We start from the raw sequence: 27,554 nt of genomic DNA on the forward strand, positions 1-27,554 counted from the left end.
CTAAAATATAATCTGGCCAAGGCCCTGAAAAAGGTAAATCCGACCCTGTATGGAAGTGAGAAATAGACTAGTCTGAACTGATTCTTATCTTTAAAGACCCATTCAGTGATCCCAGCGCAAGTGTAAAAAAAAATTTAAATTGTTTATAAATTGCTTAAAAGTGAAGGATAAGTCATTCAAATTGTCATTTGGTATATTTGAAATGACAAATTTTGCAAAAAACGAAGAAAACAGCAGTACTGAAGAAGTTGAAGCCCCATTCAAATACATGTAGCTAATTTAGATACTGTCAGTATCTAAATTATAGATTTGTGTAAAATGTCTTATTTTGTCTTAAATACACGGCTTTCAGCTGAACCACTCGTATTAAAGCTATGTTAGCACATCTATCATGACAATGACAAAGGTACCAAAATCGGAATTTTTATTATTTTTACGATCGTCCGGATGAGCAAATCACTGAATGGGCCTTTAAGTTGAGGTCAATTCTTTGTTTTGATCCGGGGTAGATGTGATGCAACCGAATCTACAGAAGTCACCGCATTTACACGGGGATGCACAAAGAAGGGGAAAAACAAACTGACAAAATAAAAGGAACCAATCTATTTCTAAACGGTGCAGTAACTGCAGTCCTACTTGTAGGTATTCTTCTTTCCAGGGTCTTCGTGTGTATATGGAGCTGAAGCTCTGTACTTTCATTACAAAAAAAATTCTTAGTACATGTACTGATTTGTTATAATGATGGATGCCAAATGAGTCAAATTGTCTTATCTTGTAGTACAATTCAGTTTCAATTGGTAATTTATCTCATGGTTTGTTTAACATGATGTTGTACATTACTTTGACCTTGGTTTTGGATGGGATAATGGAATCATTCTACGCATGTTCTCATGCTTGAATTAATGCATGATATGAAACGTACATGATGAACATTAAAGTTCATGTTGGAACATAATGTTTAATTAATTTAATAAAGCCTCTGCCTTATCTAGCAAGAGAAGATATCTTGCACTTCCCACAATACAGTTCTACCCTATACTGATCTGCTATTCAGTGCAACATAGGGGACTTTTGTGGAATTTGGTAGAGCTAATCAGGCCCGTACACAGGATTTCATTTGGGGGTGCTGATTTTGAAAAAGTAGACTTTTTTCCAAGGAGGGGGGGATTTTGTGAAAAGTGGACTTTCTTCCCAAAATTTGGACCTTTTTTGTCCAAAACATAAAAAAATGATTTTTTTTGCTTGCTACGCTTGCAAATTCTGAAATTTTGGGACTTTTTGTATACTTTTCCAAATTGGGGAGGGGGGCTGGAGCTAATGGTGCGGAATATGATGTTAATGAAAATGTGTGCAAATGAAAATGCGTCCATTTGCAGCATGATCATGCATGTAGAGCCTGCAAATGAGAAACATGTAAAAATGACTTAGGCAATTAGCGTAGCAGGCTGACGATATAATGGGTCTACAGTGAAATAAAGTACACCTATCTGTAGTTCATACTCTTCATCATTTCCAATTATATGATGGAAGCATTGCTATCTATCCAAGCACTATTAATTGAATGGGTCAAATTGTTTAGATAGTCAAAGGAATTGTTGTTATTGTTTATGCAAGGTACATCACTTGCTGGGTGTGCAAGGGCTCATTAACATTCCTTCAAAAAATCTATTTACAAGACAGTTTTTTAAGTGAAATAGAAATGACAAATTAATCCAAGCATACAGAAAGTAGATACTGTGCCATGGTTGTACATTGACATAGGTACCATGCATCGAAAATGTTCAGACGCTTTCTCAACTCTTCAAATTTAAAAATAATTAAATTCAAAATAAAGGCAAATTCTTTCATTTTGATGTTTTACATTGCATCTGTGTACTTTCAGAAAAGCTTTAGTGTAAAATCTGGGTCATCCTATTCTCCGAGTTCATTTTATTCTGTATCAAAAGAAAAAGGATAGCAAACAAGGTATAAGACTAGTTGCCATGGTAACACATAAACCTACATTCTGTGGGTTAATTTTACAGTAAAATAGGCAAAGAGAGTCAAGAACTACTTTTAGCTCACATTTTATTGTGTACCAATATCATTGCATTTTTGTATCTTTAGTAAAAAATTAATTTAAAAAAGAACAGGGATAGCAAACAAAAAGGTACAAGACTAGTTGCCATGATAACTCATAAACCTACATTCTGTGGGTTAATTTTACAGTTAAATAAGCAAAGAGAGTCAAGAACTACTTTAAGCTCACATTTTATTGTGTACCAATATCATTGCATTTTTGTATCTTTAGTAAAAATTTAATTTTAATAAAAATTCCCTTTAAAAGGGAAAGCCAGCCTCAATGTAGAAGAGGTCTTGTAATTAGTTTTGGTCAATGTGAAAGGCATTTTTAGGATCACGCTTACATCTACATGACAGTCCACCAAACCATCAACGATGAGAACATGCACACTGAAACAGCAGAAAACATTAATTCCTAAATAAAACAAATATTTCTGGAATGTTATAAAAGGTGTAGGTGAATTGATGGCACAAACTTGGATGAGTTATTGGCAATGGGTACATTGTAAAGGAATCACTGTGATCTACTTTTTGTTATATAATCTTCATTTCATTTCATTTCATTTCATTTTATTTGCCAGAAAATACACATAATACAAAACAAAATTCATACAATATAAAAGTACAATACAATCATGATAAAATACATTTAAAAAAATGAAAATAATGAGGGAAATTGATTTTAAATTAAATACAATCATTAAATTTAATTAAACAATAAATTGACATTCCTACCAAAAAAATATCAACAGCAAAAAAGGGGGGAGCATTTGGGTGAGGTGTGTAGATGAACAGGATACAAGTCAAGAACACAGGGACGAACAAGAACGAGAGTGCCCTGGCAGGGAAGACCAAATAGTAGCAGAATGCCACTTTCAAGTGGTCAACCTAAAAGCACTCCATGAAGAAACAGAACAAAAGTGCATGCATGCTGTTCTCCAACCATCTCATCCAAAGGCTCCAAATCTAAAGAAAAAGAAAATAATGATATTGCACATAATAAATTATTTACATTTACATTTAGTTAAGAATCAACCAGCCAGCTGGATTGTTTAAAATGTAATTTACAGTTAGATAAAAAGCTAGAAAGACTGATATTCAACTTATCTCTAATGTGGAGAGGTAATGATTGGAATTGCACGGAAACCGGTATAAACATTATATTTGAAACAATCTGTCCTACCAAAATTGTGGTGAAATTTTGTAGTGTCAGTATGATGAGTGTTAATTTGAACATAAACAAAAGGATCCACATCATACACACGATAGAGACATTTACTGACAAAAGCTATGGCTAAGTAATGAAATCTGTTTTCAAGTGATGAAAGTCCTAGTTTTTCCAGTCTGAATTGGTAAGTAAGCTCCCCCCTAGGTGCTGGAATGCATGAACGTGCCAACCTCTTCTGAACATTTTCAAGACGGTTTATCTGACTTTGTTGATAGGGCAGCCATGCAGGAGCACCATACTCAAGAATGGGGCGGCACAGGGTTTTAAAAAGCCTAGTTAAAATAACAGGGTCATTGCAACGGACAATGCGTTTAATAAAACCAACAAGCCGAGATGTTCTAGAGGCAACATGATTAACATGGTCATTCCACTTGAGATTAGAGGAAATAATAACACCCAAATACTTATAATTTTGAACAACACTTAAACTTGAGTTGGAAATTTTGTATGAAGGAGAAGTGCCATCACACGTAACCTTTTACTTAGCCTCATGACTTTACATTTAGTTGCATTTAAACACATTGTATTTGTGGTACACCAAGATATTATATTATCAAGATCATTCTGCAAGATGGTGACGTCATCTTCCGAGTGGATGGGACTATAAAGCAGAGTGTCGAAAAAAAAAAAAAAAAAAAAAAACTGAACAAAATTGGGTAAATCAAGAACAAACAAGTTAAATAAAGGGGACCTAAAACAGAACCCTGAGGGACTCCCGATAAAACAGGCAACCAATTGGAAGAAGACCCTCTAAACTGAACACATTGAAAACGCTGATTGAGAAATGAAGAAATCCAGTGCCACATGGGGCCACAAATACCATAATTGTGCAACTTACTGAGGAGAATTGAGTGACGGACTTCTTCACATGAAATCATTCCTGTCCCGGTACATCCCTTTTAAAGGGTTTTTATTCTGAATGTGCTGATCATGTTGATTGCTAGTCGGAAACTCCTGCGAAGCTATGGACATGGCATCTTACATACTCCATTCTATAACAGTCTGCCTAGTGCCTTGTGTGTTTTCTCTTCAATCATTTTGTTGAATGTAATTTTATGAATCAAATAGTTATGTGTCATTTTATTTATAATAAAGAAGTTATTAAATTAATAAAGTAAGACAATTTATTTATCTATAAGTGCATGTCAAATGGGGTACATTGTTCAATACTATATGCATAAATTATGCCCATATTATAGCTAAGCCCTAAAAACTTTATTTTGCATCGGCAGAGCGTCGTGTGAAAAGACAAAACTGATGTTTATGATAGCAACCATTTCATCAATAACATTTTGAGTCATTTTTATCCATAAAACGACACAGGATATGATAGATAACTACTTTCACATCAATATGGTCCATATGATCACAGATTGTTGAGAATCTGTGATATGATCCGAGGATATGATGAAGATTTTGATTCTATAGATCTGTTATCAACATGATATCACGCTGTTCAGTGGTCAAGGAGTAAGGACCCCGGTCAAGGACACTGATATGACATCATAGGTGATGTCAGATTTTCTTCTGCTGACCATATGATGCTATATATATTAACTATTATTGTTACATTTAGGCCTTTAAACTTTTAAAGTCATAATTAATTAGTTCAAACATAACTTTGGTAATACTCACTGTTTTAGTTCGTTGAAGCGGCAAAACATACTTACTTTTCCTAACAAATCGAATTAAAATATTTTAAAAAAATTTAACCACAAAAAAAAAAAAAAAATCATTCCAATACCACTAAAATATAATCTCTTGAGTAAACTGACCCCAAACCTGAAACAGGTACCAGCCCCGAATGGGCTGGCGAAAAGAACAGGGATAGCAAACAAAAAGGTACAAGACTAGTTGCCATGATAACTCATAAACCTACATTCTGTGGGTTAATTTTACAGTTAAATAAGCAAAGAGAGTCAAGAACTACTTTAAGCTCACATTTTATTGTGTACCAATATCAGGCTATCTGTGTTTCTTTAGTGAAGCTTGTATAAAAAGTAGGTCTTCCTTTTTAACTTGGCCATTATGTCTGCTTCGATCTTGGTGTATATCATTGAAGTCTTATTACAGAAGTGAGGCCATGTCTGATGTGGTTTGACTTCACATAGCTTTTTACCTTGATGGTACACACTTTGCTGAATGCCTGTAGGCCTACATGTAGGTATCTTGAGTTCAGCAAATTTCTTTCCACCAAATTCATAACCCTTTGTAAACAGCATTCCCGATTCCCTAGATTTCAATCCTGTTTATCTAGAACTTCCAAGTGCCTGGAGCAGGGAAAAGATCGGGGGAGTGGGTATGGGGATGGGGGACTGAGAGTTACATAAAGAAGAAAGCAGAACTTGGCATAAGCCAGAGTTTTTGCAGAGGGAGCAAAAATCTGAAGTATCATGGTGCCCAGCATCACACATAATGGGGACGTCAATATGTTGGGGGCACTTCCCCCTTGTTTCTCCCTCTAGAAGGGTCACATTTTCAGGGTCTCTGGTTAAGCTACAATGTATGGGTCTCAAATTTCAGGCAACTCAAGAAGCAATTTTTCCAAACCTGGACAAATTTTACTTTTTCATGGGTTAATGCAACAAATGATTTTTTTTCTGATTCCAACTGCTATTGTTAATGTTAGTGAGATCATTATTTGAATCATCTTATAATTACGATGTATGAAACATCTTTAATGAGATAAAAACAATAAATACCAAATAATGATGGGACTGCAAAATTTGTTTATTTAAATTTTTACAAGAATTAATTTTAAATCAGTGTCATAATTAATCTGCAAGAAATTTTTTGCACATAGACATTATGAAGAGGTTTCCTGTGGTATAAAAACTCAACTTTTTTTGAGAAAAGTGGGGGGATGAGGCTGGGGATTATGAAAATGCCCTTTAAATATGAATATTTTATCGATCATGGATGCAATATGGGCTTCTTCTTGTTTAGTTGTGGCTTGTTGACACATCATTTTAGTGTTACCAGTACATTGTTTTGACCGTTTTTCATCTAAACCAATAAAATTGTGATGTAAACAAATCTAAATTTGGACTTATCAATGTGCCATGTTACTATGGTTACTGCTTGTTTGGATTTTGACATGGAGGAGGATTTTAAGGAAGAAAAGAAGGAAAACACAATATTTTCCTATTCATTGTGACACAACAGGCGGTGTTGCCAGAACAACTGTTGGCTCTTCCAGTTGAAATTCTTACACCCTCTATGGAAGACATGACCCTAATCTTCCACACAGATAGTGTGAATTTCAAATGGGGTTACCTGATTGGGTTACATTTGAAGTCTACACTCCCTGTGTGGGAGATTAAGGTCATGTCTTCCATAGGGGGTGTATGGATTTCAAATGGAATAGCCCAATTCAGCACCTTTGAATAAAGAAAGAGAGAAAGCTATCAATTAAGTCTCGCCCATGACATTTGGACTAATGTCTTCTTTGATTGTTTGGAAATAATGTCGGAAATATCACAATAAGAGATGACAGTCATTATGCATTGAAGCAGTTGAATACATCTTTTGTATTGTCATGTTGGAAAAAAAACATTTTGTGGAAATTTTTGTGACAAATAATTTGTCTAACACTGCTTCTTTTAATTTACGTGATAGAAATTTTTATTATGAATACTGTAGCTTGAAAAATACCATTAAAATGTATGGCTTCATTGACTAGCTGCTATTGATGGCATATGTAAAGGATATACGAATTCAGGCAAATATTTGTGAACACGCAGAAAACAACAAACACCATTTATCATTGGCAGACTGTTTGTATGGAGGGAGCGGAACCAAACTGACTGCTGTGGGGACTGAACTGAAATGACCTGTTTGCAGTTTGTTCGTTCTGAGAGTTTATTACACCCGGGTTATTACACCATTGCAAAATGAACAATGTAGATGTGACAGGCACTCAAAAATTCATTAAATATTAACGCAATTGACATGCGTAGTATTACGTACGTTTTTTGTTGTCAAAATATAAATTTGATAGCAGAATATCTTAATGTTTTATGTGAATTCTAACATATAGTCAGCCTTCCCTGGATGATGCAATGTATTATGTATGATATTTCCATTTTGATGATAACATTGTTCATACATCACTGCCAAATTTGATGGCACTACATGTAGATATGAATGTATATAGCGCAAGATTCATGTAAACATGCCAATGACATGAATCAATGTGTCCATCAGCACTGTGGCGTACTGACTGGAGGGGGAGGGACAAGTTTCCGCCTGACTTGAAATACCGAGACAAAATTGACAACAATTTGTGATGAGCGCTCTCTGGCCACAAACCCTAGATCTGTGGTTTGGTCTGTTTTAAGATTTAGATCTGCAAAGTTTTACATGCCTTGAGTGCATTTGTCTTGGGAAAGTCATTTTGGAAACATTGGTCCATATGCACAAAAACTTTAGACCTGGTCTGACTATGGAGATTAGTTCTATGGAGAAAAAAATATGTGTAGCTGCAGTTTAACTTTTGGACTTTGCTAGAAGTAAAGGAGGAAAATGAAAATCGATCTCTCCCTAATTCTAACCTCCATGGTTAGACCCGGTCTAAGGTTAGACCTGGTCTAACTTGTTTTGTGCATGGACCATTGAGATTATTCTTGGGCAAAGCAGAAGAGGGCGAAGAAGAAGGTGGGAAAGGAGGAGGAGGGAGGATGATTTTATAGGGGTCAGCTCTAGAAACATTGAGTTTATTCTTGGGCAAAGCAGAAGAGGGATGAGAAGGAGGGGGGGGGGGGAAGGGGGGAGGATGATTTTATAGGGGTCAGTTTTGGAAACATCAAGTTTATTATTAGGCAAAGCAGAAGAGGGATGAGAAGAAGGGGAAGGAGGAGGAGGGAGGATGATTCTATAGGGGCCAAGATGCTAAAGAATGAATCTTGCCCATGACTTGGTCAACTGTACATGTATGCTATACAGAGCCCAGACTACATGCAGTCTCATTACAATTCCAGAAGTTTATTTGTGGACCTTTCGTATGCACAGACAATTTACAAATACACAAGACGCATTAAGCCAACGTACGCTCGCTATGCTTGACCAGTCACGCACACTGGCGTCCATTCAATCCTGTCCCAAGAATTACATTTCCTTTCTGCAGTGCATGACTAGACTTGATATCGATAAAAGAGGCTGTAAACGCGTTCATTGTAAAATGGACTGAAGGTGATCCTTAAGACTGAACCGTTAGTCGTCGTCTTCAGATTTTTTAGAAAATTTGTGAGAGGTTCACTGTAAAAAGTAAACTTGTTGTAAAGGTTCTAAGAATTTCTAATTTTGCACAAGTTTTAGTTCAGCAGGTCTTGTTGTTCTTGAAAATTTGATCAAAAAAGTGCTAAAACTGAAAATGGTATTTCAATTGTGAACTCTTGGGTATGATATTTAGCTTGCTTTCCGCAAATTGGCATAAATTATACATCCTCGCCACATCAATTAAGCATCTTCATTTTAGCATTTAGGGAGAACACCCCGTATTTAAAGCCATATTATAACATTTCTGTAAAAAGAGATTAGTATTTTTTCCATAAAATGTTAGCTTTTATTGTCAGATATGTCCCTTTTAATTTTGAACCGATCAAGTGAGGTAAAGCAAAGAAAATTGGAATTTACTACTACTCCTAGCGCCAATGCATACACTCCGGCGGTTGTATTACCCTCTGAGGGGTGTGTGTGTGTGTCCCGCACACCATGTACTGCGTTGTGTGTTATGAACATCGCATAAACATGTTCAACTAATATTTCCATCGTAATAATAAAACAACGGTTCCTGCGTTTTTTTCAAAATCTCAGATTTTGACAAAACTACAGCACTAAAGTCTCGATTTTTGCAGAGTAGCTATCTTTTACTAAAGTACATTACAATTGTGTAAAACCAGAATTTTAATTTTTTTTTTGAAGGCGCGTTCTCCTCAGCAAATGTTATGGCTAATTACTTTAAATCAGCCCACCCCCAGACACCAAAACATCTAAGGGAAGTGATATAAATGCACCTACAGATTGCAGAATACGCATTATATTAATTTAATGGTGGTTTTCGGTATAATGAGTTAAATCATGACTGCAATCAAGAGGCTATCAATTAAACAAACATTGTGGTTTGTACAATTAGTTTATACAAGCTGATAACAGGTCCAGTGTACATGTACTTTCATTTATGATTCAACCTCTGATTGACAGTCTCAAGTTCATACAGAGTTTCTAATGAAGAAGAATAAAAATCCCTTTAAAAAGGGATGTGCAGCGAGATACATTAATTGGATGAGGTTATATACATAGTTTAGGGTAAAAATTGTTAAGTATAAATGATTGAATTATTTAAATTTAATAAAAGCATGGTAAATGTTATGAAAAGATTAATCACTTGCAATGCGTAACTTTCAAATAGCAAAAATTAATATCAAGAAATATCACTTTGATTGGTGCCCAATTTTTTGTGGGCAAAATAATTACTGGGTGGACATTCTTTGGCAGTGGGCAAGTTTAATTTACTGGATGGGCAAAATAATTTACTGGTGGGCAAATACCCACCCAATCCCTGACATAGTACCATATCTTGCTTTTGATGTAGTAGCTCATCTGTCACTGCCTTGAAGATTGTACGTATGAAAAGTCCTTCTTTCATCCCTCAAATTCACCACGTATCAGACGGATAACTTAGGATGAAGGATGAAAGTTGCATCTGAGAAAGACTTTAAACACCACTAAATTGGTGGTGATATAATGTAAGCTGGATGATAAGATAGAGGAGGGATGGTGAGGGATCAGTGACTCCAACCATTTAGATGATGACAAAGATGGTGATGATAATGAGGAGTTTGCGATAACAACAGTAACAAAGATGAGGACAATGATGGTGATGATGATGCATTTGGGGTGAAGATGAGGAAAAGAGTGCTTGTAGTTATGAATTGGGGACAATTATTAAAGATGATGATGATGATGATCAGAGGCTGAAAAATGTTTTTTTTCCTGCAAGCAATCCAGAATTTCCCTCCAGTTTTACCAAATTTCCTTCCAGTATGCCATATTTCCCTTATTTTTTTGGTCAAAAACCAAAAATTTCCCAAGAGTGAGCTTCCCGTATTGCCCACTTTTTCCTGCCATGATGATGATGTTTAACTATGAATAAATAATAAAAAAAACTAATACCGTACTGACGCGGTAGATCATTCCAGAGTTTAGCGGACAAACCCGAAAATGCATGATTGCCATATGAATGAGCAACTTATGAAGAAACAGTTCAAAGTGATTTGGAGATACATTGTAGCTTTACCAGAACGGCGATTGCAAGTTGGCTTGTAACTGGAGATGAGTTCTTGGAGCTTGATCATGGATATATCTGTAAGTGAGATGAAGACAATGATGATAATTGATGGTAACATGGTGATGGTGGCAATGTAATGTTGATGATGATGAATGTGGTAATATGGAAAAACAGTGGCATGATCGACGGGAATTATATAAATATACATAATTTTAAACATTAAAAAAAATGTTTATTTGAATGTGGTAATGTTGGCAACAACAGTGACAAGTAATTGACAGCAGTGAAAGTGATTGACTTGGTCGATAAGGATGACAGTACCTGATATTGGTAATTATATTTGATTTGATATTAAAGTGTGATAACAACGATGGTCCATAGACGAATACCCATGACAAAAGTCTCAGAACCATTTATAAATATCAATAAACATGAAGTAATAAATAAAAGTCTTTCTGTCATCGATATTAATTTCCCAAACCACAGTGCTTCAAGAAGACACAAGCCAAAATTATAAGCCACTATTATAACATCACTGTAAAGAGAAACGCTTCCAGTGACCAAGCATATAAGAATATCGCTAGGAGCGTGACATCATGACATGGCACATACATGCTGCAATGCTCACAATGATTTCTACTCAGATATATTAACCCCATGGGCACTTTCTTACAATACATCTGATTGGTTCATTACATGATTATAAACATCTAGTTACCAATCAAAAGAGAGCTCTTTGCTGAATCCCCTTCAGCAGAACTGACTTCTTTAATAAAATATCTCTGATTGGCTCAATACATGATATCGCCTTCTTTGTAACCAATCAAAATAGTTCTTCGAGTCATATATTTCAACCGGTAGTGCCCATGGGGTTAAATGAGACTTTAGTTTAATAACATCAAAAATGAAGTTTCTGTTCACCTAATTTGGCACCACTTATTTCATTTAATCAATCATGGCATTTTATGAACTGGACCACTTCTTTCATTTGATCATAGCATTTTATGAACTGGATCACATAATCAAATAAGACATAAGCCATGTTCAGACGTGGGTACTAGTCGGCGTAAATTTACACCGGCATTCCAAAGAATTTACTTAATTTCACACACACTCGTTCACACACGTTTACTCCGACTACTTTACCACGGGCTTGCAGACAAATTTAACACGACCTTCGCAGGGGACCATTGAATACTCAGAGTAACTATACAATATGATTGGGTATTATCGAAACGCCCAAACGAAATTTGTTTATTTATTGGTCAAAACAAATTGCTGCTGACAGTGTTTTACTTTTTTTTTTGTCAGCCGCAATTTGTTCTTCTGCTTTTAAATACTTTTTTCGACATTTCTCCACGCCTACCCCTTGCATCACTACTGTTTGCCCATCAACATGCTCAACAGCGAGGAGCTTAGCAGTGGCAAATAGAATTATGAACAAAGTATGAAATGGTGCTTTGATGAACATTGCATCGAGCACTATTTCCATCTTGCTTATTATAAATGGTGATCTTTCCCAAAAAGCAAACAAAAAGTCACCAGCTCATTGTGAAAGTTAACCTTACTCCGACTGGTCGTGTTATACTTGTTCACACGGGCAGTTACTCCGACCCACCAGGTCGTGTTTACGCGTTACTCCTGACAAAAGTCAGGAGTAAATTGGTCGTTGGAAGGTCGGAGGAGCTTATCACGACTAGCGTTCACACTGGCACTACTCCGACATTTCCCACAACCTTCCGCCGACTAGTGCTTACCACGACCATCCTCCGACCTTCCGCCGGGTGTAAACCCATGCGTCTGAACACGGCTATACATGGTATATTACACTGCAGTTCAATATGTTCTCTGTACTACATTCAACATGGTTTATCGTATTCGACCTAATTAGTGCTCTAGGCACTAAAATCTGTCACTTTTAGGGGGCGCTTATTAAAATGATGAAATGGTGATAGTAAGGCCTACAAATGGGGAATATGCACAAACATTCAAAATACAGTGAAGTCAAAATATGTAGTCAAAATTGATGGCTTGTATAGCCAGGTTTTATTTTGTTGGGTGCAGGAGGTTAAAAAGTGGCCGTTTTGTGAATCTTTTTCTTCCAAAAAGGACTGAATTTCAATGATTTTTACAGAAAAAACAAATAATTCCAAATTGTAGGCAAGTTCTTGCATTTCCCCTGAAATCGACCAATTCCCCCCAAATATTGTTTTAGTGTTAACTTTAGGGTAACAATTTGAATCAGGTTTAAGCATCAGGATTTATATAGAATAAGGCACTTAGAATAAGATAAGGTTTTTATAGGATTTGGTTAAAAACATTGAAAAAAAGCTCACTATACACTAAGCTTGCATCACACTATAAATTTAACAATTGAATGTTTAAAATTCAGACTCCCAAAAATGTGGTTTATTATGAGATTATACTGTGTTGTACCCAGTTTAATGGAGATAATTGTATGAGTGTACACAAACGCAATGGGTGTACCCAAACACTTTGGTGCACAGCATTTTATATTTTTGCACTTTTGTACTTAAATAGATATAGGTGTATCGTCCTTTTGTGAATTCGTCTGTGTATTGATCTGTGCGACAAAGCTTAAAATCCTGATTTAGAAAAACAAGTGAAGCAACTCAAAAATTGGCAAATGCAAAACAAAAAAAATTAACATAAATTTCCACGTTTGTGAAACATGTTCTATTTGTGTTTGCCCAGTGTAATAATGTCATGGGCATAGACTCCCTTTAATACATTGCAAAACTCACCAAGCAGAGCATGACATTTGACATCGGTAAATTGATCAACAGACAAGCGAAAATGAAATAATGGGCTCCAATTTACACACTCAACATCATGCACAGAGGCAGCTCTTAACCTAATATCATCATTCAGCTTGACTTCAAATATATACCGGTATAATAGGCATACTTCCTATAAGGGAGGTTCCTAGATTCTTGCCTAGTATCTCAAAAAATGTTACAATTTTAAATATTTTTTTTGTTGGTGGTGCACAGTGTCGACACCCTGTATTATAAAGATTTTTTCCCTGCAATGCCGTTGGTGAGCGATGGGCGATTGGTATTTCACCGAACACAAGAAAGGAGTGATATCTGATTGGCTAGAAATCGATCGCTCAGTGGTGAAGTACAAACTCATAATGTATTCAATTGAAATCAATATTCTATTATTGACACAGATAAAGAAAGTTACATAGTGACTCGATATATGCATTGTGTTATAGACTTGTGATTTAATATTCTATACAGCATCTGGATCTTAGCTGAATGGGCTACACGTGTTCCTTTATATAATTGTAATTCTCAAACAGTTGAATATATCACAATTTTGATGAACGATTTAAAAATCGTTATGGATAAAATGCAAAATATATCCACAGCAAACAGCAATCACCGCTAATTAGTGTATTGCATTTCCAGTTAGTGTATTGAAAACAAAACCTGGGTTTTACCTGACAACAAATCAAATTTTCTTGTAATGGCAACATCATATGGGGTACTGAGCATGCGCAAATCGTAAAAACATGTAGATTAGAAACTCTGTGGTATCTCATATGATAGTCATATCGTGTAAACGGTATGCTTAGCCCGAGTCGCTCGAACAAAATCGCCATGCGTAGCTGTTGAAAAATGAGAGGATTCGCCGTACTATCACGGCAATTTTTGACACGAAGATATAGGGATGATGACGCTGTGTGGTGTATAGCATTGGGGTCAAGTCAGGTCAGGATTTTTTGTTTTGTTTTTGTTTGATAGTGACACTCAGGACATGCCTTAATAAATATATAAAAATAAATTTTGGATTTATAAAGCGCCTTTCTCCAGATCTTAGAGGACTCAAAGTGCTGTAATTTCGCTGCAATGGTGAATCATCACAATCAGATCGCATCAACTAGGTTGCAGCCAAACGGCGCACACCTATCCGCATTTAGATTGTAAATACTTGTTTAAATTAACCCTAACACTGAACACTGCTTTTTGCTATCAGAAGTTATAAAGAAGAAACAAAAAAGGAGAGAAGATGAACAAAGAAGTCACTTTGTACCCCAAGGATTCGAACCTTAGATCCCTCGAGTGCCAAGTACACGATCACAGCCACAGGGGTTACGCTGGCCCAGCCAGCGATTCCCTGAGCATATAGCAGCACTTAGGGTGATTGTGTCACCCTAAGTAACAGTAACCCAGGTTACTGAATGGTTGACACCATTTGAAATCTATACCCCCTGTGTGGGAAATTAAAGTAATGTCTTCCATAGGGGGTGTATGGATGTCAACTGCATGGAAGAGCCTATCTGATCTGCAATATTGGTTGGTTGCTTCTGCTTTTCTCAAAAAAGGATTCAATTGATCGAAAAACAGAAAAGCTGAATATGCAAATGGATGTACAAAATGCTCACATGAGACGCATACTTTACTGTTGTTGTGCATAGTGGATGTTGCCATGGTAAACTCAGTAATACTAGACTATAGTCTAATCTATTTTTAGGCCAATTTTCTAGGATTACACTCAATGTGTGTATCACCTTTGTATAATATGCAGATAGGTGTACCAAACCATTATTTTTTATTTTTAGCGAAAAAACTGTTTACCAAATGCAGGGGCTATTTTAAGAGAAAAAAGTCACTGCACGTTTGCGACCTTGCAGACAGGAGTGGGCGTTGGAGCAGGGGGGTAGGAAAGCAACCCCCCATCACCACAGACCAAAACGTTAACGAGTAAAAACATGTTTTTTATGCTTTTTCGATCAAAAAAGGTTCCGTTTGCCCATTTGCAAGCGTAGCGAGCGAAAAAGTTGGGTTCTTCATACTTTTTTGGTCAAAAAAGTCCAAAACTGGGGGAAATGGTCCAAAAGTCCCATGTTTCAAAATCAACTCCCAAATAAAACCTGGACACGCCCCTGGTTGGAGGGGACTTTCTCCCTCGAGTTTTGGAGATTTAAAAAACTCACGCATTTTAGTAACTCATTTTTGACCGTATTAGTTTGGACACTTGACACTCTTGAATTATAAAGCAATGCTAAGCATAATCTGCAAACGTGAGAACAGCGCAAAACTTCGGGCACTTTTTACGATAAAATATGAGGTTAATTTGGTCAGAAACCCACATACAGTCGTGAGCAAGGCGTGAGGCCTGGGTAGTGGGGTGACGATACCTAGCGGTTCGCAAACTATGAATATAATATGCATGCGGCCCTTTGAAAAGTTTTCTAGAAACATGAGGAAAGGGGTGATGAAATCACCGAGCACTACAAATAACAAATGTTAAGTTCGTGCAGAGCGAAAATTTTACCTGAAAGTGACCATACTGTATATATAGGTGCTATTAAAGCATCCCTATTGAGTTTGTCGAATTGCATAGAAATATTTTAAGCACGCATTTTAAATTCTTACTGCATGGAATTTCAATCTCACTGCACAAACGTGCCGGGAGGCACGTTAAAATAGCCCATGACCAAATGGTTCTTTTATTTTTAGTGAAAAAAGCAAGAGGACAAATAGCATGAGGACAAAATAGCCATTTAAATTTTTTAATTTCATTCTCTGACCTTTTTATATTTTATTTTGACAAAAAATATGGAGGAAGGTAATTAATTCTTCAATAACTGAACTTAATTATTAGATAGTACAAAATGTGAATAGCTGTATTATAAAAAAAATATTGTTTGACAAAAAGCACTGAATTCACATGCAGCATTCTACATAATTTCTGATATTTCAAATTTTATTAATATATCTTATATTGTTATGTGCAGTAAAAGGAATTTTTATTTTTTTAATCATGGTATATTGTAGTATTTCCCTACAATTAAGGCAAGGCCCAGCATTGTTTCCATGGCAATATTTATTATTGCATGGTCACTGATGCATATCAGTTTTATTTGCACAAGGAGACCAGAAATAGCCAAATGGTCACATTGGGCTATTCCACTTAAATCCACACTCCCCCTGTGGAAGATTTTGGAAATATCTTCCACAGGGGGAGTGTGAATTTCAAATGGAACTAACACATTAAAAACAGCTCCATTTGAAACTCCCCTCCCTCAGGAGAAGATTCAGGTTGAATCTTCTCTCAGAGGGCATATGAAATTCAAATGGAGCTGCCTAATGTGCTCATTTCATTTGCAATTCATACTCCCCCTGTCGAAGATATTTCCAAAATCTTCCACAGGGGTAGTGTGGATTTTAAATGGAATAGCCCATTTTTGCAAGGCAAGGAGTGATGCTAAAAATGTCATCCAACTTCTTTGTGACCATGCTTCCCAACAAACTCAAAACATTTTAAACCAAACATTTTAAAGTTGTATTACCTATATACCGTAGTTGTACGAGTATAGTCCCACGTCCGAGTATATTCCCACCCCACATTTTTCGAAGAATTCCAGAAATTGTAAAAAAATTGTTTGTGTTTTTAATATGCAAAGTGATAATTTGTATTCATGTCATGCTCTATTAATGATTTCAAAATGCATTGAATTTGTATCCATTTTGAAATCATTAATAGAGCATGACATGAACAGAAATTATCACTTTGCATATTTAATTATTAAAACACAAGCAATGACTTGTATATCACCAGCGTTCGAATTTAGGAAAAATAAATGGTTGTCCCACGGACAACCAGATTACAATTTCCGGTTGTCTGTGTAAGTTTTTGGTTGTCCGTAGGCCTACAAATGTGACTTTTGGCTAGATTTATGGTTGTCCGGCGGACAACCGAATCAGTATTTTTGGTTGTCCGGCGACTTTTTTAGTTGTCCCGGGCAACCGGACAACCAAAATTTCGAACGCTGTATATCACCCAACATCTATAGGCCTATTTATTATTAAAATGTGTTGACCAAAATCAAAACACATATATGTTAAAATCATTTTTGCATTTACTGGGTTTTTTTACGTAAAATAGATATCCTCATAAGCCCGGTGGGTTCAGTCTGACAATGTGTACGCATGATGGTTCCAATTAGGGGTACTTTTCAAGAAATGTCCGCGGAATTTTCGAGGACAAAATTGTTCGCGATTGTCCAAATTAGGGGTGTTTTGGAGCAAAATTGTCCTTGAAATGAAAAATAGGGTATATTTCTAGGACTTTCGTCCGTGTTTTACCGCTACAGTTTTCGTTATTGTCCTCATTTCCCCGTGAAATAGGGGTAAAAATTCAAAAGCGTCCTTAAATGGTAAAAATAGGGGTATTTATTTCGAAAAAATGTCCTTGATTCCTCGTGATAAGGGGTTGAAATGAAAATACGTCCTCAAAATGATAAAAATAGGGAGGTATTTAGGGGCAAATTTTCCTTGATTTCGCGCAAAATAGGGGGTAAAATTGCTGCAAATGTCCTTGATTCCCCGTGAAATAGGGGTCATTTTCAAATCCTGGAACGGTCATACGTCCTACCTTTAAATACAAACTGAACCCACCGGGCCTCATAAGTTGCCCAATTGGACCACAAGTCCCATTGATTGTACATGATTTTGATTTATGATGAACTTTCTCTTACATATTATATTCACTCCACCCAATTAACATAAATTCACTGATAGTATTGACTTTGTGTATGTGGGGGTTGTTGTTATTATTAATCATGCCAAAATCAAGCTAATGTTAAGTCAATTGTATCATACATGACTCACAGAGTCACTGACTGTGTGACTGGAAGCTTGCAGTAGGCTTGGTATATATTTTGTCTATTCGGTGTATTGATCCATGACCAGAACAAACAATTCATATTTTTGATTTCTTGTCATTCAGCAAAGAAAATTTTTTTTGACGTCAGTGTGGTAGTTCAACCCAGCTGTCACTGTGATGCCGGGTTTTTGGTCAAAGTGAAATGCAATGGTTCAGTGATTTCAGCTTGAAGTATAATACATGTGTTTTAATATTTTGAGCACAGGAATTATTAAAGGTTAGTTACTACAAGTCGGACTTGGCCATCATTTCATGAAAGAACCATGATTTGATTTACTCAGATTTGAATTGATTTATTTCAACATGTTTAAGTTGTGCTTACAGTCCTCATTAACCATGTTAACAGCATTTTAATAGCATTGCATATAAATTGTGTACCCTACTTAATTTATTTTGTATATACAGCACACTTTCTGTTCAATGATGGGTACGTCATCGGGTTTGTTTCATTACAACTGCTTATATTGGACTGCATTGTTAACTGTGCTTTATTGGCTTTGGATATAGGCCTAAATTGTACAGTACAATAATAGAATGTCAGCTTGTACTTTGTAAATATATGTAATTACACCATTATAAATGAGAACAAAAGGGTAGGATTGTGATCCACATGTAAAGTTCAAGAAAATGATAAAAGGTTTGACACTTGTTTGACTGAGGTCGTTTGTTTCAGTCTTTCTTGCTTAAAAGTATATATATGTAATAAATTTTACTTTTGATTTGAACTCATCGTGTGGTTAAAGTGTTTTGTTGTTGTTGTTGTTGTTTATTCCCCTCAAAAGTGCATTTGAGTGAGAGGAAAGACAAACAAACAAATAAACAAATGCACCTTTGTCTCAAAATTAGCTATATAGTACCATATATATACAATTTTGTTAACTTAAAAAAGGAATTAGCTAGGACATCCTTTTATTGCATTGTAGCACACTGCATAACTATAGTATTTATACCACACCTCACAGGGCCCACCGTCTTCAATCGTTACAGCGCCATCCTTAATTACCAATTTTCAATTGCATCTACACTGACATAAAACCAAAACTTACATTAATTGACTAACCGTGTTCATGCCATAAAAGGAATACTGCAAATATAACTGCATCTATAGATGCCAACTGCGCCGACGTAAAACTAAGAGCTGGAAAAAAACAGTATAGACCACTTGCCATGTGACGTCATTGCCCGGCAGTATGCGCGCGCATTATGGCAATTTCCATTGTTCTTTGCCCTGCAGTGTGCGTACACAATCGTAGTCTGCTAAGGGCATGTGCATTTTAAATCGCCCGCCACATTTCATATAGTACAGGAAAGCCATTGAACAGTGTAGCGGCTCGTTCGACCATATCGACAGACGAGTCCCTCGCCTTTGTTGATAAACAGTGATGTCAAGTGGTCTATACTCCACCACGCACCCATAAATGCACTTATAACATACACCTTTAAACTCCTACACTGAAACAAGAGGGTGTTATAAACATCTCAAAAAAGTAACTAACTCCCTTAAATAATGATCATTATTCAAAAGAGGCTATTGTATTACAAATCTGTAAAATGCGTTGGAAGCAGAATTTATTTCTGCGCATTTTGACACCTCATTTGATACGATAGCCCAGAAAACAATTAAACACCGGTCAATTTAATGTAGTGAGGTCCAGATTTGAAAGTTGCACTTACATACAAATTTTTACAATACAAAAACACTCAGATATCATCATACAGATTTCCTTCCATTACACTGAATACAAAATCAATACAATTTACTGCAACTTTCAAATCTTGGGTTACATTGATTTAAATGTACGCTGTGACGTCAATATTTAGTCAATTGCTACAGGGCAAATGAGGTGTCAAAATGTGCAGGTATAAATTCTGCTTCCAACGCATTTTACAGATTTGTAATACAATCACCCGTTTTTGAATAATTGTCATTATTTAAGGGGGGTTAGTTACTTTTTTTGAGATGTTTATATAGTTACTCTGTGGTACATAGTTTAAAACTAACATTGGGTCTAAACTTGTCATTTTCCAAATATAAAACATCATCAGACTCAAATATCAATGAGATTTCATCCAATTTCTAACAAGTGTATTTTTAATTCTTTTTGTGTCTTTACAGATTTAGTGAATTGTTGAGGTTACAATATAAACACACAGAACCATGGAGGGCTGCGGAGTCAAGTGCATGAAATTTCTTCTCTTTATATTTAACTTCATCATTGCAGTAAGTCAAGTGTATTGTGTCTTTTATGTCACTGTCACAGTCCTTTACCTGATACCCCCCTTCCTTCTGCTTTTTCCTAATGTTAAAGAGTGAAAAACTCTTGAGTGAGAATAGTGAAAATCACTCCAAAAGAGTGAAAAATCCTCCTAAAAGAGTGAAAACTACTCTTTCAAAGTATGATATTTTTCTTTTTGAGCACAATGTCTCTTATATTACGCCGTGAAAGATTGCTTCCTTCACTCTGTTAGAGTGATTTTCACCCTGTTAGAGTGATTTTCACTCTTTTAGGAGTGATTTTCAACTCATTTAGAGTGATTTTTACTCTTTTAGGAGTGATTTTCATTCTTCTAGAGTGATTTTTGCTCTTTTGGAGAGTGAGTTTTTCACTCTTTTACATTAAGTGAGTAGGAGGCTAGGAGCCACTGGGCCAGTGACCAGGCATCACAGCATGAAGACATGGCATTTCTTCAAAATGTCTCTATATTCTATCAAACATGATTTCAACCACCCTCTCAGGGTCCTGGCCATCTCATGATTAAAATGCACTTCCATGATTGACCATTAAAGTTGCAATGGTTTCAATATTTTTAGTATATGAAGTATCCAAATGCAAGACATGTATGACACTCATTAAGATAGAAGCACTGCATATTGTGTTCAGCAATCCATGTTACTTTTTCAAAGGCTTTATTAATTGTTCTTTTACAAATTGCTATTCACCAGCTAAAATGACCCAGTGGATTAAACGAAAGTACCGTAATTTTCATTAAGTTCAATTTAGTCCAATTTATGTCGGAGAATTTTCTCTTCAGTGTCTAGAGCGGCCGTCGGCAAATAGCGTCACACTGCCATTTATGGCATGCAGTGCTTTAATCCCAAATGAAATAGTGGTGCACAGGAGGGTAACCAGCTTTCTTGGTCGGGGAGGGGGGGGCAAAATAAAAAATGGGACAAAGATGAAAAAAAATTCCCGGTTGCATCATTTTGACCCGGTATTATCGGTGGGATATATATATACACATACCAGCTTTTAGAGAGACTGTAAATGTTAACTACCCCCATGAAGAGAATCCTGACGATAAATGGCTCGGGAAATGGCTTTGCAGAGATTCATTTGTTTCTCTCCTTCCCATTCCCCATCCCCGCCAAAGCTATGTCCCAGGCTCCGCAGATAGTGGTTCATTTTCAGTGACATGCAGATGGACTAAAATGTGTCCCAAAGATGTTGATTTGGCATGTTTTTGCCTTAAACTGGGCAGGGGGTGTACCTGATTTTGGTTCACATGTAATTGAAAGTGATTACTTGAGAACTAGAATGAAACCATTTTCATATTACCGTACTGACGCGAGTATAGTCCCACCTTCGAGTAAAGTCTCACCCCCAAATTTTCGAAAAATTTCAGAAATTTAAAAAAAAAAAAAAAAAAAATTTTAATTTTTTTTTTAAGTTATTTTTTTTTCGGCTTTGAGTGGCCTAGGACCTAGACCTAAATGCTAGGATCATTCAGGGTTGACCTAAAAAAAAAAAAAAATTCAAGATGTTTTGTATTTTAATATGAAAATTGATACTTGGTATTCATGTCATACTCTATTAATGATTTCAAAATGCATTCAAATTCAATGCATTTTGAAATCATTAATGACATGAATACAAATTATCAATTTTCATATTAAAAATACAAAACATCTTGAATTTTTTTTTTTTTTTTTTAGGTCAACCATGAATGATCCTAGCATTTAGGTCTAGGTCCAAGGACACTTTTTTTTTTTATTGAGTAGTATAGTCCCACCCCCAATTTTGAAAAATGTTCACCCAAAACGGGTGGGACTATACTCACATCAGTACGGTAATTGGTTCTAAAACCTAATCGAGATTACATCAGTATAGCCTATAAAGCTCTTTTTTAATATAAAGCATGCAAGAGCATATAGATCGTGGGAATTCAAGGAATAGTTCTGTTATGTAGTCATTAATATCCAATATAAGTCAATGATTATGGCTGTGATCATTATATGACATATAATCAAGCATAATGAATTGGATGCCGGTGAAAATGAATATGAGATGTGACCAAAAGGAGTTATATCAGTTTTTTGATGCAAGAAGGCCCCATCTGCAATTATACAAAATGTAGCTGCCAGGTGTCATATATTCAGATTGGGTACAATATAGAATGCAGAAATGGTCAAATATTTATAGAGCAGCTATCGCAGATATTGCCGCCTTTTAATATATGGCCTATTCCTAATAACACAAAAATAATTATTGTCTCTCAAAAACAGTAAGACAAATTTTGATGGCATTTTCAATATGTTGTAGAGTGTAAAATGAACAGTAATTTAAAAGTGAAAATCAGACTCGTTTTGTTCAATTGCGTCACATTTTCCATATTTGGAATAAATTGCCAATAACCTGATCCACAACATGCTCATCTATCAGGGCACATTTCTTTAACCTCAATAAATTTATACATTCATGGAGTGACCTTTGAAAATTTTGGTACAAAAACTCATACTCTTCAACTTGAGGTCAAATTTTGCACTATGATTGTTTGATTGAGGTTATTGAACAATGCCATTGGGATGAGGCCATTGTGGTCCATAGTGCTAGCAACCTAATAACCTATCAATGATACCATTGCACTTTATGTAATATTGAACGAATGAAAGCTAGACCTTATAAAATATTAACAAAACATAGTTTCCTAGGTTCCAATGCAATGAATGTTTTGATGTTTAAATTTCTGATGTGTGTATTTTATTTATCGTTTCACGATATCCAATAATGAAAACTCAATATGTTTGATGAGGTTTAGATAAAAAGAAATTTAATTTTCTCGTTTGGTTTTTTTTTAATTGTGTGCTCTTGTTTTATATGTGATCTAGACTGCATATAAAAGTCATCAATTTCAGCCTTTCCAAAGGGCCAGTTGTATGTACATCCATGATGGCAGTTGCTATAAGAGAACAAACCAAAAGATCGATGACTTCTATAAACGTACCTAGTATCGTTCTTAGCCGACCTCCACCCTCCCTGCCAGAAACGTAATTTAAAGAAATTTTGAAAATTCTGACATAATAAATAATAATAACACATTTTTCAGACCGATGTTTTTGTACAAATGTAATCAAGTATTTTCACCCCCTCCCCTCTAAACGAAACTAGTTTAGTTTATAGGACGTCATCGATCTTTTGGTTTGTTCCCTAATCCATGACCGAATTAAAAAGACTAGTTTGTGTGTGACATCCTGTCAACCAGACGAAAATGCCATACTGCGCAGGTCAGTAACCAATCACGCTGCGCCTTTGCCATGACGTCAGAAGCAAACTAGTCTTTTTAATTCGGTCTCAAAATATATAATAATTTAGTTTGTTTTCTCTCATCACTAACCTCCAATGTTTGTTTGTGTTGTTTTCTCCAGTTATGTGGTCTTGGCCTGATCGTCACAGGATGTCTAATCCACTTTGGACTTGCAAACTGGATCCCAATCCAAGAAGTAGCCGCAGTACTGCAGAATGAATTCCTCAGAAGTGCTGTGTACATGATCATTGGTGCTGGTGCTCTGGTATTTCTCATTGCAATCTGTGGTTGTCTGGGTGCCATCTTGGAGAATAGGTGCCTTTTGGTATTGGTAAGTAATATTGAAATTGTACAATTTAAAAAAAAATTGTAATTGCTATCATAGCTAGGAGGAAAAGCTGACCATCATTTGAAAATTTTGACCTTTCGTATTGCACATATAAAATTGTTTCCGTAAAAGACCTTAAAAGTTTTAGGTGTTTTGTGTGAAAAAAATATATCTTCAATACGAAAGATAAAAATTTTCAAATGATGGTTGTCTTTTCCTCCCAGCTACATACACTTTTTAAGCACATACATTAGATTTATAATAAAAAAATTTATTAAAAAAATTAAAATTATTTGATATCAGAAGGACATTACTCGTATTCAGAATGCATGTGTCTGAATTACTCTCAGGTCCCACAAAATACTGCGCAAACGTTGTTATCTGTCCCCTTAAACAAAACACATTCCAGGCCTAACATTTCAATGGGGTTATGAGAAAAACATGAGCTTTCACTTGATTCCAAAATCTGCATTTTCATGGGATAAAGTCTAGAGATGCAGCAGATAGTTGGGTCATACAAAATTAAAGACCCATTCAGTGATCCCAGTGCAAGTGTAAAAATTTAAAATTGTTTATAAATTGCTTAAAAGTGAAGGAAAAGTCATTCAAATTGTCATTTGGTATTTTTGAAATGACAAATTTGGCAAAAAACAAAGAAAATTGCAGTACTGGCGAAGTTGAAGCCCCATTCAAATAGCTAATTTAGATTCTGTCAGTATCTAAATTACAGATTTGTGTAAAATGTCTTATTTTGGCTTAAATACACGGCTTTCGGCTGAACCACTGGCATGCTATGTTAGCACATCTATGACAATGACAAAGGTACCAAAATCTGAATTTTGATGATTTTTACAATCGTCCGGATGAGCAAATCACTGAATGGGCCTTTAATCCTAACACCATAATATTATTAACTTTGTACACTTTATCTTTTGTCCACACATTCCAGTATTTCCTGTTCTTGCTCATCATCTTCGCTGCACAACTCGCTGCTGGCATCTTAGCCGCTATCTACAGCAATGAAATCACATCATTCTTGGATAAGGAAGGCAAAGACTTCTTGGAAATGGACTACGGCAACAAGACAGCAGCCGAGATGAGGCATCAAAGCTTGCTACTAAAGGATGGGATGTCATCCAACAAGGGGTTAGTTGGTAGTCTAAATATTCTCAAAGTTCAATAATGTCCTTTTGGTCATGTTTTTTATGTTGGGCACCAATTGCGTTGCATGTGTATTTTTCAAGCGAATCACATGTTTTTACAGGTTTGGTACTATAACTTCAAAAGTTTACATTAGAACCCAATTAAAGTATATATTCTGAGAGCATATACTCGGATCATTTCAGAAACGAAACAATGGGAGTCATTATACAGGGTGGCCCATAAAATATACAGGGTGTAACAAGCAAAATAAGGATGAAAATATTAATTCAGTTAGGGGTGTCACCCCCCGACGTATATCGATAATGTAAAAATTTGACAAATGTTTAAAATAGCTAACTTAATTGCCCACCCAATCATATGGAACTTATGGCGGTCAAGTAATTCAAAATGTAGATACAGGGTTGTCAAAAATCTATCTATATTTATATAAATTTCTTCAAAACATACCTTATTTGGCACTGGAAATGCAAATTTTCATGATTGAGGTATGTACCTAGATGTAAAATAAGCTCAACAATCCAGTTTTGAAAGTTAAAAAGAATTCGACAAAGCGCTTTTGTAAAAATTGACTTTTGGACCAAAATTTAGTGTGAGGGCGCTCTTTCAGATTTGTCGCAAACCTTCTATGTTTTACTAGTTTTTAGTTTACTAAAGTAAAGAGGATCACAACCAAGGTCTGCTTAAGAAGTTTGAGCCTTTTATCATGTTTTGTTTGCCCGTAGCACCCTTTTGAATGTTCCTACATTAAATCCCTATTCAAATGCATAGAGGTCAATGAACTTTATTAGTGTAGCAACAAGTAATTAGTAAATTTTAATTGTCTAATTAACAAATACTGAGGCAATGAATGCTAAACATGATATCATTTAGCCGAGATCAAGTACAGAAACAGAAATCCATCAATAATGTTTATTGAAGATCATGTGGCGGAGGATCACCATTGTACAGCATTGTGATCCTCCACCACATGATCCTCCGCCACATGAGCCACCCCTGACTAATTAGCCTGAACGAGTTGCAGTAATTAGTACAAATGAAAATCATTAATTTTTGTTCCAGAAATTGAAAGGCCAATATCTAAGGAACAAAATAGTACCAGACAAGCTCATAATAAACATCAAATAAACGACATACATGTAAACATGTCTTGATGAGTAAGAATGCAACAGAGCCACCCTTTTTAGGTGCCCAGTATAAAAAACATGACCTTTTATCACTATGAAATCTTGACAATGAAAATCACACTGAAAAGCCTACCTCAACGCTGAAATGCGTTTTCCCATAGAAGGTCTACGCTGAAAAAAATTATCAGCAAATTTTCAGTGTATTTTTCAACAATCGGTGCTCTTGCTATAATGAGCAATGATTCTGGCTACTAATTTACATATCAATTGTGCCGATCGGCATCTATGGTAACCGTATGCAAATGATCATAAACTACTACCATATACGGGAGTGTGATCCACGCTGAAAATGCGCTGAAATTCTTCCACAAGCGCAGTGCAATCATTATATTTATTTTGATCAGAATATGATTCAACATGTTTAAGTACCACTTGACACTTCAGATTATCCCAATTGAAGCTAATTGGTGTGCTATTTATAATGTACATAATCCGTGACCGTTATCCGTGACTGTTATCTGGGACCGTTATTTTGCCTAAAGTACTAGTTTGCTTTTATGTTTAAGTTTCCCTTGTTGGCGTCGGCACCTTGGCCTTTGTACTAGCTTTCAGTTTACGTTTATCCCTATAGGCCTAATTATAAATAGTGTTGGAAATCATTTTCAAATATAGGCCTAATGATTTTAGTAAGAAATATACTTGTTCGCCACGATGAGCCATTTATATAAGCCCCTGTTATTAAAAGTAAAACTATATTTTTACCCACCCTAGGCCTATAATTATTAGTTATTTGAACTTAGCCTATGGGGGAAAAAAAAGAAAATGTTTCTTGGCTGTAATTTACGGTTTGTAAAATTATGTGGTTTTCATCTCAATACTAAAGTTTATGCGTGTACCCAGGCATCGAGACTGGGATCGAGACATTCTCAACCAGGGACTCGTGGAAGCATCGACACTACCCAGTCCAGTGATATAGACGGAGGCCAGCCGCGAAACCCCGCCAGCTGATGACCTGTAGCGAGCCTAGATAGCGGCCCGATGCTAGCAGGCCAGATAGCCAAACTCTTCAGCTCGTTAGATATATTTTCGCCCTGGTTTTTCGCCGTGTTGAATCTCCACTGCACTCTAGGAATGCTA

The 27,554-nt window shown here is 35.9% G+C and overlaps 1 protein-coding gene across 1 annotated transcript in view; it reads left to right on the forward strand.

Annotated features, from left to right (window-relative positions):
• LOC140167531 (tetraspanin-18-like) overlaps positions 1-27,554 on the forward strand; it is a 156,845-nt gene that overhangs the window by 104,795 nt on the left and 24,496 nt on the right. The window contains 4 exon segments of the mRNA XM_072190836.1: positions 20,395-20,499; positions 23,923-24,132; positions 25,079-25,205; positions 25,208-25,275. Coding sequence (XP_072046937.1) covers positions 20,437-20,499; positions 23,923-24,132; positions 25,079-25,205; positions 25,208-25,275 — 468 coding nt within the window. The 5' untranslated portion in view covers positions 20,395-20,436.

This window comes from Amphiura filiformis, chromosome 13 (assembly GCF_039555335.1).
Source record: "Amphiura filiformis chromosome 13, Afil_fr2py, whole genome shotgun sequence".
NCBI lineage: Eukaryota > Metazoa > Echinodermata > Ophiuroidea > Amphilepidida > Amphiuridae > Amphiura > Amphiura filiformis.